This window comes from Bombyx mori, chromosome 15 (genome assembly GCF_030269925.1).
Source record: "Bombyx mori chromosome 15, ASM3026992v2".
NCBI lineage: Eukaryota > Metazoa > Arthropoda > Insecta > Lepidoptera > Bombycidae > Bombyx > Bombyx mori.
Window position 1 is genome coordinate 5,956,101 of NC_085121.1, and position 12,996 is coordinate 5,969,096.

The 12,996-nt window shown below is 33.2% G+C and overlaps 3 protein-coding genes across 13 annotated transcripts in view; 2 read left to right on the forward strand and 1 right to left on the reverse strand.

Annotated features, from left to right (window-relative positions):
* LOC119629658 (uncharacterized) overlaps positions 1–12,996 on the forward strand; it is a 378,532-nt gene that overhangs the window by 238,568 nt on the left and 126,968 nt on the right. The gene's annotated exons all lie outside the window — the stretch shown is intronic.
* On the reverse strand, positions 357–12,448 carry LOC101746055 (zinc finger protein 665). Of its 11 annotated transcripts, none has more exons than XR_001139833.3 (12): positions 12,116–12,448; positions 11,606–11,776; positions 11,217–11,514; positions 10,919–11,041; positions 10,210–10,353; positions 8,833–8,991; positions 7,632–7,935; positions 5,991–6,081; positions 5,358–5,434; positions 4,628–4,785; positions 3,908–4,225; positions 357–2,863 (listed from the first exon to the last, which is right to left on the reverse strand). XR_001139833.3 is itself a non-coding variant. In XM_012692528.4 (12 exons), exons 2-11 carry the CDS (start codon positions 11,735–11,737, stop codon positions 4,065–4,067), a joined length of 1,647 nt encoding a protein of 548 aa, XP_012547982.1. In that variant the 5' UTR covers positions 11,738–11,776; positions 12,116–12,448; the 3' UTR covers positions 357–2,863; positions 4,062–4,064. The 11 variants fall into 11 exon arrangements, 8 of the variants coding, with proteins under 8 accessions (XP_012547982.1, XP_062528451.1, XP_062528452.1 ...); XR_009974985.1 differs by having other exon boundaries at positions 8,833–8,910; positions 12,116–12,400; XR_009974984.1 differs by lacking the exon at positions 12,116–12,448 and adding an exon at positions 11,889–12,055.
* On the forward strand, positions 373–963 carry LOC100101186 (abnormal wing disc-like protein; the record flags this gene model as incomplete). Its single annotated transcript, NM_001099814.1, is given in 1 exon segment — positions 373–963. A coding segment is annotated over 1 exon segment (465 nt).

Genomic DNA, 12,996 nt, shown 5'->3' on the forward strand with positions numbered 1-12,996 from the left:
TAAATGACAATCCTTCATTCTTTTTTTTTATTTGATTTTTTTAATATTAATGATATGTGAAACTAGTTTTGCCAAAATGCACTTATATTAAAACATTTAATATGTTATATATATAAGTATGTGTGTGCTATCTTTTTCTATTTCTGTACGTGAAAAGGGGAAAGAGCTTGTTCCAAACTGTTTGCAGTGGAGCGAAACAACGCAACATATAGAATATTATGGAACTGTTGTTTCGGTCTATAGACAGCAGTTCCGAGTTTTTTCACAGACGAACCTGTTCCGTTTAACTGTTCTGATAAATACGCCTTATCCCTAATACCTAGTCTATAGTCTGTAGCTGCCAGCTGCCACCTGCCACTTTTTAAATCATTGCCGGCTGTAGTGCACGTGTAGTTAATTGAGCACGTTAGTAATATTTCATGATGGCGGAACAACGTGAGCGTACTTTTATTATGGTTAAGCCTGATGGTGTACAACGTGGTCTTGTGGGCACCATTATTGAACGTTTCGAAAAGAAAGGCTTCAAACTAGTCGGTTTGAAATTCGTATGGCCATCAGAAGAACTTCTCCAGCAACACTACAGCGATTTGGCATCCCGGCCTTTCTTCCCTGGTCTAGTAAAGTACATGAGTTCAGGACCTGTGGTCCCTATGGTATGGGAGGGCCTTAATGTTGTGAAGACTGGCCGTCAAATGCTTGGCGCAACTAACCCAGCTGACTCGCAGCCCGGCACTATCCGCGGTGATCTCTGCATTCAAGTTGGGCGTAACATCATCCATGGTTCGGACAGCGTTGAATCTGCTAAAAAGGAAATAGGCCTCTGGTTTACGGACAAAGAAGTTGTGGGCTGGACACCTGCAAATGAAAACTGGGTTTATGAGTAAATTTATTTTAATCTGTATATTTTGTCTTGTTCTCATAATTTATGTTAAACATTCTGTGATTAAATGAGACATTTTCATACATTTGTCTGATTATTATTATGTCATTACCTTATTCAAGAATTATAACTATTGCCATTTTTTTCTTAATTTTCTAAATTAAAAAAAATCGTGGACAAATCTTCAAATTGCTAATGTACCTTTAAAATCTATATTCATGATACAAGGCTGGTTCATCTACACTTTCCTCCTTTAATACTTATACTTGAAATTTTGATAAAGTGCAGGGAAGTAGCAGGTACATCTATCTTTAAACAAAAAAATATTATTTGTGACTTTCCATTTTAAAACATATAATCTAATAGCTAGTTTTTTAACAAAAAGTTAATAGTGAATAATAATGTCTATATGAAAGAATTTATAGCCAAAAAGTTATCTGCATCTCTACAAGAATTTTAGCCTAATCCATTGCAAGGTTTCTCATTTGCGGTAGATCCTTAAAAACAAACTTCAATAGTAAAAAATATAATATGAACAGAGATGTCCACTGTAATTTTATTATCATTTAAACTTGGAATTTTATTTTCAGTTTGTTTCAAAGATTTCTTAAGCCTATACCTACCAGAAAATTCAAATTAGTCTTGATGGATTCAAATTTAAAAATTAATAATTACATAGGCTAATATATAAATCTAGTGGTTTTTACGGATGTTCTGTTATAACTACTGAACCATGCAACCGGTTGACTTGAAACTTAGTATCTATGTAGAAAATACATGTACTTAATGGATAGGCTAATATTTATACGAGTGTTGGACTCCCTATTCATAATGACAATAAATAATAATGTTAATTTTAAATACCCAGCGAAGCGGGAGAGTACGGCTAGTTATTTCATATATCAATGAATATGTTACATTAAAGCACTGAATGAGATCAATTTCGTTCTAAAAATTTACTGTCTCTCATAGTCAGAAGCGTAAAAGGGAAATTATCGCTTTATGGCTGGCAAGTATTTATCTGATTTTTAGGCGACTTTTTGTGCAGCAAGATACGTAACGGTTGTAAGAATATCTTAATTAAATGAAAAGCGTTATTTCTAGACAATTTTACTATATTTTTATTATTACATTATTATAAACCCTAACTTAACAGAAAACATCATTCTGATGTTATACAAAAATGAAATGAGTTGCACTTATCACATCTCATATTACATAATTATTAATTATTGCTTTTTTACCTACTGTCTACTAACATGACAAGTGCAACACACTCCTAGAGAACCTTTCAGTTATGGATATGCTATAATAAATCACATCTGTATATTTCTATGGGTACCTTAATCTTTTTTTTATTTACAAGGGACACTTACAGAAAACAAATTTGTACAGAAACACTATCAGTTTTCAATGATAACATTCAGTCCACTTCGTTATTAAAGCCTTGATTTAAATCTAAACAAAAGTAACTCTGATCCTTAATATTTTAATGTTTAATCGCCTTGAAATATTAAAAGGCTACATTAGTACATGATCAAATTCAGCAGGCTTATTTAAAATGGGCGGATATAAAACATTTCGTAATTCGTGTAACTTACATTTTAGCTGAAAAGAAAAATGAAGTCTTCAGTTTTGTGACTGAGTCTACCCGAGAGGGAACTTTGATGAAGTTCGAATGTACACAATGTAATTCGACGAATGATAACTTATTTAACGTTGGATCCAAAGCACTACTTATAATATTGCTTTAATTGTTGATTTAATTACCTTTAGCCAAACAAAAAAGTGTTTATTAAATTGGAAAGGTTTCTTGGCCATCACTTACATAAACACAATAAAATTACTCTATTATGAAACCATTTAGTGTTTCAACACGTTGAATGTGTCATGTGATTTAAAGAGCCCCATACGCAGCTGTCCTCTGATGGAGCAGTCATACACGTGTTCTTTCACTCGAAACGGGAGGCGATGTCCAGATTTCTATGGGCATGAGTAAAGATATCCAATCTTGTTACTGGTGGTAGGACCTCTTAGTCTAGTCCGCACGGGTAGGTACCACCACCCCGCTTGTTTCTGCCGTGAAGCCGTAATGCGTTTCGGTTTGAAGGGTGGGGTAGCCGTTGTAACTATACTGAGACCTTAGAATTTATATCTCAAGGTGGGTGGCGCATTTACGTTGTAGATGTATATGGGCTCCAGTAACCACTTAACACCAGGTGGGCTGTGAGCTCGTCTACACATCTAAGCAATAAAAAAAAACTTGCCTCGAAAAGATCTCATACGCACTGGCTGAGTCTTACAAAAATTGTCCCGCAATAAACGTGTTTATAGAACCACCACTGTTTTAATATTTTTTACTAATAAAACATAAACTTCAGAAATGTGGTCGAATTTTTTTAGTATTAATTCTTTTTCAAATGGCGTCAAATAGCACATGATAGTAGTGATTTATTTATATTAAAGGCTTAACAAACTTTTTGGTCACATCTACTTAAATATAGCCAATAAAACATTTCATTTCATATCAGTTTATCGTCGACTGTATTTTTTTTTGTTTAGTCGCAATTGACTTGTCTTACTAATAAACAAATTTAAAACAGTTCAAATTTTTAGCCTTTACCAAAAAATGTAATTATTATCTATACAAAATGAATCTAAATCTTCGGTTTGAGTGATTAAACTCCTAGGACCATATTCTGTAAACGATGATTGCGGAGTGAAGTAGTTTTAATAAATGAATAAAATTTTGACCGCCAATTGTATATTTTTTTATTTTATTTTATGTTACGTATTGTTTTTTTTGTTGTTGGTGTAAAATAAAGAATACTCTCTCTCTCTCTTTTTTTCTCTAAATTTTATAATTTTATTCGATCAACATGTCGAAGTAAATGTTTAAAAAAAAACTAAATGGAGTACTGTGTTAACTGCAAATTATTGCTAATAAGCCCTCACTCAGTTACTAAACTGAAAACTCATAGTATAAGTTGATTTGTATTGAATTAAATGCAGACATTAAGGTCTCACCATTTAACAACTTTAAAAATTTCCTGTGTCAAACTGTCAATATCTTAAAGCAGTTCCATGATGTACGTTGTTATGTGGGTGGGGTATATTTTTCAAATATTTTCAGTCGTAAAACTTGTGTGAAATTAATTACTCAGTCATTATATTACTTTACATTTCAATTCCCTATGCTGACAGTTGTCGTTCCCTGTGGCGTCACGACTACTTCAACACTGGTTTGTGTTGTGCTTTGTTCGTTGTTGGATTGCTGAGATGGCTGAAGAGTTTGATTTTGTTGCCGATCTAAATGTATACTCGAAGGTAAAGGCGCAGTTTGACCTGAACATAAAATATGAAAATCAGTTTCAGTATAAATCAATTTACAGCACATATGTTCCTACGAAATGAAAATATTGTGTGAAAGACGATATGGGTAAGAGGGGAGTGAGCGAAGAAATGGTATATGATAGAAGAGTATGGAAGGAGAAAACATGTTGCGCCGACCCCAGGTGACTGGGAGAAGGGCAGGATAATGATGATGATGATGATGATGTTCCTATAACAAATTATATTGATATAAAGTAACTCCTCCAAAGATTTCAAATTACAAATATGTACAAACAATATAAATAGGGACACCCCATATTGCTTAAAGAACTATTCAAAATATGATCAAGTCGGGATTATCTTGCGTTTTTAAAATGCTTACTGCTTTTCAATTCATTAAGATTATTATTTTACCGTATTTATCATGTATTCCTCTATGTCTCTTCAAGGCAAACCGATCCGCGAAGGCTGCCGTACAAATATCACATTTGAAAGGTTTCTCTCCTGAATGTACTTTCGCGTGATTCTTTAAGTGAGCAGCTTGGCTGAATGCTGATCCGCAAGTTTCACATCTAAAAATAAATATGCCATTTTTTCTTATTATGGATAAATTTTAACTATCTTAATAACATTCTTGAGACAAAAAGAAAAATTAAATCTAATCTCATTGCAGATGGCCACAGATGTTCATTAGATGATGATGTTTATTAGTGAAGCTAATATACAACAGTGAACATCCGTGGGCTGAGAAATAGAAGAACATAATATGATAGATACAAGAAATATATGCTAGGAAAAAAAAGACTGATTCTTTAAGAGCAAAGGTGCGATGTCCAATATGATTAGCCTAATTACATTTTTTTGTCTAAGGCTATTATTTCTTATTTAAAATTATTACATTTCATTTCATTTTAAATACTAAAAGCTTTGAGATTATTGTTTTTGAAATCTTAATAGTGATTCTTATTCTCTTCAGAACCAATTGATACAATTGGAATTAACAATGTGAACTCGCATATAGTTTTGTAATTTTATATATGTATGTAATAATTGCAAAGCAAAACAAAGTGATATAATCTTGTTGCAGTTCTGCTTGTCGGCATTGGTTAAAATTGGATCTAAGAACGCATTACAGTTAGCTCACTTGTATGGTTTCTCTCCAGTGTGTATGCGTCGATGGTTCCAGAGCGTTGCGTGTCGCGCAAAGCCTTTGTCGCAAACCTGTGCAAAAAGTAATTGTTTCAGAATAATTAATAACTCCATTAGACCTAAAAGACGCAGTTTAGTTTAGTGACAAATACTTTTGGACCTTGTGATGTCCATGGGTTTTGTTGATGCTTGATCAACTCACGGCTTACTCTCCAGTCAAGAACCTGGCTCCACACCCTGGTGAACTTGAATTTTTTAACAAATCTAGTTTGGGTAAACGATAAATACAATGGAATTTATTACACGTAATATTTTAAGTGTACAAATTCATCAGTTCTACCTTTTTTAAATGTTTAAATATTTGATTTAAATGTTACGTATAGTTTTCGTGTGGTTTTCAAAAAAATGTGGTTTAGATTGTCTTATCAATGTAATAAGGGAAGTCTGGTCAGATTGTAAATTATATGTGTAGTGTTTTTTTTATTTCATAAAAATGAGCTCCAGTGACTACATAATACCAAGTGGGTTGTGAGCTCGTTCACTTAAAGAGAGAAAAGATTTACATTATCCCTAACAAGACCTAACGCTTTTAGGCTACTATATTATAAAGAAGAAAATAAATTCTTACCTCACAAACATAGGGTTTTTCTCCAGAATGTGTTCTTTCATGGTTTTTTAGATGAGGAGATTGTGAAAACTGCATTCCACAAGTTTTACACCTAAAAATAGAACTTTATGTCACTCTAGTAAAATGCAGCAATGGCCATTATAACCGAGTGTGATTCGTTACATGTCTAACAAAATAACTTGAATGATGATGATTATAGATAGATGAGATATAGATGATATGATATATAGATGATGAGATATAGATGATGAGATATAGATGATGAGATATAGATGATTTTGTGGCAATGTAATGCAACTTTAATTCAGTTTTTTGCTAATTGAGTAATGAACAATAACATTAATTGTCCAATATAAATAGTTTTAATCACATAGAATTTGAAAACTCTGGAAGGAAGGTTTTCTGTTTTATTCCTTTTTTTAATTTGTGGTTCTTTGAAGAATTATTAGATATTATCACATCATCTCTTTTTGATCACGAGCAGATATCTGTCATTATGAAGACGTATCACAATTTTAAGTATTCAGACTATCTTACAATGTAATGTTTCTTTTATGTTTACTAAATGCTATAAGAATTACTCAATATAGATATGTATAGAACACTCAGCACTAGATTTCAGTCTGACTGTGCATCTGTTTGAGCGACGGTAACTATTACCATCTAGTCGATTGTAAGTTTTATGTCTTCAAACGCTATAAACTACTACTACGCTATATACTATTATACTTGAAGACAGTATTATTAGCATTGGGTATTATTATAGAGACCATTAGAATTTCCAACTTAAATTGGCAATACAGTACTTAAGTAGCATATATCTAAAAAAGTTAAATAATTGATGACAGATGCTAGTCTAGACCAACTAATTGAAGTAGGGAAACTCATAGGTATTGGCAGTGCCAACGCTACAGAGAAAGAAGTATCTGCCTACCACTTTCAAATCGAATTTTTTTATTTTATTGTTTTACTAAATAACATTACTTCTAGGAAAACATAGCAGGTGGAATTTGTTACCACCAGGTGCTTCGAAAATTTTGTTTTTATTTTATATTTCTTATATAGATGGACTAGCTCACAGCCCACCTGGTGTTAAGTGGTTACTGGAGCCCATAGGCATCTACAACGTAAATGCGCCACCCACCTTGAGATATAAGTTCTAAGGTCTCAGTATAGTTACAACGGCTGCTCCACCCTTCAAACGGAAACGCATTACTGCTTCACAGCAGAAATAGGCAGGGCGGTGGTACCTACCCGTGCGGACTCACAAGAGGTCCTACCACCAGTAATTACGAGAATTACAATTTTGTTGGTTTGATTTTTATTACACGATGTTATTTCTTCACCGTGGAAGTCAATCGCGAACATTTGTTAAGTACGTATTTCATTAGTAACATTGATACCCGCCTGCGGGATTTGAACACCGTTGCATCGCTAGATACGAATGCATCGGACGTCTTATCCTTTAGGCCACGACGTCATCTTAATATGACAAAATTTAATGTGATATCACTATACAGAATGTACAGGCCTAAAATGTTTCCATAAATGAGGCATTAGCTGTACTCTGAACATAATGGAATCCAATCCAAATATTGCAAGCAAGTCATTAGGTATCATGAAAAAATAAATGTTCCTTACCGGTAAGGTTTCTCTCCAGTGTGTATTCTTGAATGGTTTTTAAGGTAAACAGCTTTTGCGAAAGCTATGCCACAAATACCGCATTTAAAATTCTTCTCACCAGAATGTAATTTCTTGTGGGACCACAACGAAGAATATCTCGAAAATGAGCCCCCACAAATGTTACAATGGAAAGGTTTATCTGCACTTGGCTGATTCAACTTATTTTTGTTTCCGCCGACAAATATAATACCAGAACCATTGCAATTCTGACATTTTGTTACAGATGACAAATTTCTTTTTTTCACAGGATGGTGACCTGGCACTGTAATAAAATTTTAATTACTTAATATGCAGTTCATACTTTCCCTTTATTTCTAATCTGTTATAAAATTTGATTAAACTTTACCACCCTGTCTATTTCTGCCATAAAGCTATGATGATTTTTAATCATTTGAATTTTAATGATTACTTAATTATCTCAAGGTGGCTGACAGTACTCATGTTGTCTATGGACTCCAGTACTCACTTAAAACTAAGTGGGCCATCACCGTGTTAAACTCATCAATGCAATATATTTTTACAATTTTGATCAGCTGTATGTTAAGGAAATATAAAATGAAGGATTTTCTTAATCCAATAATAACATTCTAAATGTGAAAGTGTTTGTTTATTTTTTTTATACGTCGCAAAGATGCTACGGATCATTTTAAGTCAGGAAAGAAGCAACATTTTATTCCAAAAACGAATATCATATTTATAAGAAAACCATGTTTACACAAATTACGTAAATTACTATTAACATAGGCTCTGATTTATGACCAGAGCAGTGTGTTTGCAGATCTTTGGATACTTTTATCATGCTCACAAATTGGGTATTAATAGTGTTACACAACTAATTGAAACAAGGTCGCAGGTAACAGCTAGTTTCCAAATAATTGGGGATTTTGAAAGCTATGTAAAGCATCCTTTAAGCTTTGTTAAGCTTTTAAATTTGCTTTCAACATAATTTCACAAACTTAAAGTTTTCCGCACTTACATTTTCAATGAACTAAATATTAACAATTATTTATTTATTCTGATAGCCATTAACTGGGCTGTGGCTTAATTTTAGGCATTTAAATTTATAAAATATAAAAAGCAAATACTTTAAGATTACTACTATAAACTATGTTAATGTATATAACATGTACGTTCAAAGGTAAAATTCGAGCAAACTAACATGGTTTTTGCTGCTGTTGCTGCTGCTGTTGTTGTTGTTGTTGCACAGGTTGAGCTGTTTGAGTGGTCGAAAGTGGATCTGTTGAAGGTGCATTAGAGTTCACACCACTAACTTCATACTTCACATTCTCTTCTCCAACGAAAATTTGTGCCGGAATCACTGATAAATAATGTTTATTTAGAAATAGTAAAATACAGGTACTAAAAATACTAAGGTCAAATAAAAAGATTATTCCTTTAAAATTTTGTTAATGGTATTCAAAAAACCCAGATACAATTTTTTTTTACTTTGACTGGGTGGATAAGCTCATGGTGCATGTATGTAGTGTTAAGTGATTATCAGTAACGTAAGAGTCGTCACCTATCTTGAGAAAGGAGTTCAAAGTCTCAGTTTTTACAATACAATGCTGCACCACCCTCCAAACTAAAACATTTATTTCTACTTCACGACAGAAATAGACAGGTCGATTGTACCTAACCGAGCAGGCTTACAAGACACCCTAGCAAATTATATTTTTTTTCAGTTTTGATTTTTATTACACAACTAGGTGACCCGGCGAACTTTGTTCCGCCTTAGAGGCAATAAATGAGCATACTTTTAATTTTATCAAGGTCAATTTTATATTTGGATAATTAATGTAAATTAAAAAAAGCAAGTATTTTAATGATACTTTATTGGCCATGTATTTTAGTTGTTATTATTATATTTTCTTGTTCTTCTTCAGTCCTTTCACTCGCAATGTTTCGAACCCTAGTTGCATTACGGCTTCGTCGGGAAAAATTCGATCATGTTGATCGCGGCATGGTTTTCTGGTAATGATTACCTATCTCGGCACAATAAGCTAATAGAAACTCGAAACAAACACATCAACCGGTCTACTTCAAAATTCTACTTTAATTAACCTTAGACTACGTTACGTTTAGCTGTCATTTGCATTTTGTTAATCCATATCAGTTGTGTTTTGTTATACCACGTTGTATGCCACGTCCCACGGGAACGTGATGAAAAGTATCCTATGTCCTTCTCCTGGTTCTAAGCTACCTCCCCACCAATTTTCAGCCAAATCAGTTCAGCCGTTCTTAAGTTATAAATAGTGTAACTAACACGACTTTCTTTTATATATATAGATAATTACTTCATTCAGTTAAGTACAAATTTCATAAGACAAATTGGTACCTGCTTATGGGAGTCACACAAAGGCACAATCACACCAATATAACAGCACAAGTTAGGTTAACCCTTGAGGCCATAATAAATTAAATTAAATTCATTGACTACTGAGTTTCTAATGAGCACCCCTTTACAAGTAGTTTGTAGTATAATTTGTCTATTTTTTTTATGTAATTACCCATTAGAACTTTACAGAGTTGTACTCACTTTGATTTGGTCTATGTTGATCAACAGAGTCTTGTGCTATACAGGTTTCACATCTTATTAACTTGGGCCCCTTTCTTTTTGGATTGTTCTGTATTGTTCCACCACATGATATGCATTTCTGAATTTTGTCTAGTAAAGGCTTGGCTACAATAAATACAAGATTCTTATTAGTCTTAGAAGGAAAGAGATTCTTAAGTAACTAAGTTAACTAAATACTTTAGAGATTACTTTATAATTATATTTTCTACAATGCTTTAAGCTCAGTATAAGTAAAAATAATTACAAACAGTAGACTATCTAAAACATTCATTATCACTGACATTAATGGGTCCTTGATATTTAACGTACACTATATGTATAACTTTCTGGTGCTGGAATTCTTTGGACATATTGCTCGTAAAGAGGGTCACAATCTAGAACAGCTGATGGTGACAGGAAAGGTAGATGGCAAACGTCCCAGAGGACGCAGTCCCACGAGATGGTCGGACCAAATACGATCTTCTCTAAGCATCAACTTCCACAATGCTCTTATGAAGCTAAGGATCGCAGCAGATGGAGGGAAATCGTACGGGAGAAACTGATGCAGCGGGGGAGTCACAACTCTCAGTAATGAGGAAAACGACGCAAGGAGGAGTATAACTTATAATATACACCAAACAATAAAAAGAGAATTTGAAAATTGAAAAATATAGAGCAAAACTTGACTTACTGTCTTGTATTTGTACATGGTGTTGTTGATTTTGTTGTTCATTTGGGTCTGATGACAATATTTGTATATGTGAAGGCATTGTAACATCATTTCCAGCTGTTGCTACCACTGTAATATTGTTATCTGTAAAAATTATTGTAATGTTATTAATTCTGCTTGCCAACACAAAACCATATCATATTATATTGCACTTGACAATTGAAAATATGAACAACACCGCATATCATCTTTGTACTAATCTACCCTCTTAATTTATGTTTGCAGTGTTTTCAAACTTCAGTACAGCTTGTAGCTTTACCTGTATCTTGAGTATGAATCCTTTTATGAGCTGTCAGTAAAGTTAGATGACCAAACATAAGTCCACAAACATCACATTTGAAACTAATGTTTGATATTGTATTTTGTATTCCATTAGGAGCTATTTGCATTTGATTAACAAGTGCATAATTATATGAGAACGGTTGTGCTATATAGCATGTCTTGTCATCGCTTGTAGTCAGTTGCGTTATGTTCACACCCCCTGTTTGACTAGTGTTCGCAGTTCCAATTTTACCAATCATATTCACATTTGTTGTATAACAAAATGTTGGAAATTCCTGAAAAAGATTTATGTCCTCAATTATTATAATATTTTAATAATTTTAAATACCTACTGTATTATTTTACTAATTCAACACAATATATGACCTGTTGTGCCTGTGATTGATGAGCATTCTTTTGTTGTACGTTTTCTATGTTCTTCCCTTGTGACTTCTGAGGATGTTCTTGGTACTGTAGAGTGGGCACTGTGCCCGCTTGAACGTTGTTAGTTGTAAACATTTTTAAAATGATATTCTTTTATCTCATTATTTTTCTCGGCTTATGAAACAAAATAGTCAAAGATATTTAATAAGAATACATTTCGATAATAAAAATTATGATCATTCAATGTATTGAAACTAAAGGTGAAAGTTATAAAATACATATTTACTAAATTTCTGTTCTTTTGGAAGTTGAATATGCCACTTGCCAGGAAAACAGTAAACACAGTCTACTCTCTAGTCACTAGTGAAGAGTAGAGATGTGTGAGAAAAGGATGAGGGAACCATCTAAAAAGTTTTAGTAAGGGACGCCATTGAAGTCACTCAAACCGAACAGACGCCTCGATGAATTGTTTAATATGAACGGCATCTCTCTATAGGTATTTTAAAATCTTACCTCTTATATAATATCACAGTTAAAGTTAAATTTTATATTGTAAGGATTTACAGAGAGAAACACAATAGGATATTTTATTTCTATCTCACTTTCCTGTCTAATTCTCCATCTCACACAAGAAACGAAATGGCGATAATTTAAAATGGCGGGACAGCCCCCATTGTGTTACAAACATTAAAAAATAATAAGAATGGGAAAATGAAACATAACTCTTTTTAAAAAGCTATCGAATTTTTTATTGCGTTGGTGGGTGAATGAGTTCACAGCTCATCTGATGTAATATGGTTACTAGAACCCATAGACATGAATGTCACCCCATCACCTTGAAACATGAAGTCAAAGTCTCAATTACATTATTAATGGCTATTGCCATCCTTCAAATCAACAAATTGTGAAAGCAATTACCCAAATTTAGAAACAGATGTGGATTTGGTATAAAGCGATGTATTACTATATCACGGCAGTCACCCTTGAACATTTATTATGTAATATGTACGTTTTGTTTAAATTCGCAACTTCCTTTATATATAGAAAACGCAAACACCGGCAAGGATGCATTGTGTTGCGCACCAGACCTGCTTACATAGATAGTAAAGGACAGCTTCTTTCTTTTTCTGCGTTCTAGTTGCACATATTAATATACATGTACACAAATACAGTTTCTCGTGGTAATTTACAGTAGATGCTTGTGTCTGTTGAATCATGATATTTGAGTTCTTTGTATGTATCTTCTCATTGTTACGATTCCCCTTTTGCCAGTATATTCTCATGGAATAATTTCGGAAAACAACTGTAAAACTAACTATATCATCAAACTATCGATTAATATTAAGGACGTTACTTTAAAATATTTTGGTAGTAAAAACAGACTTTATGTCGGT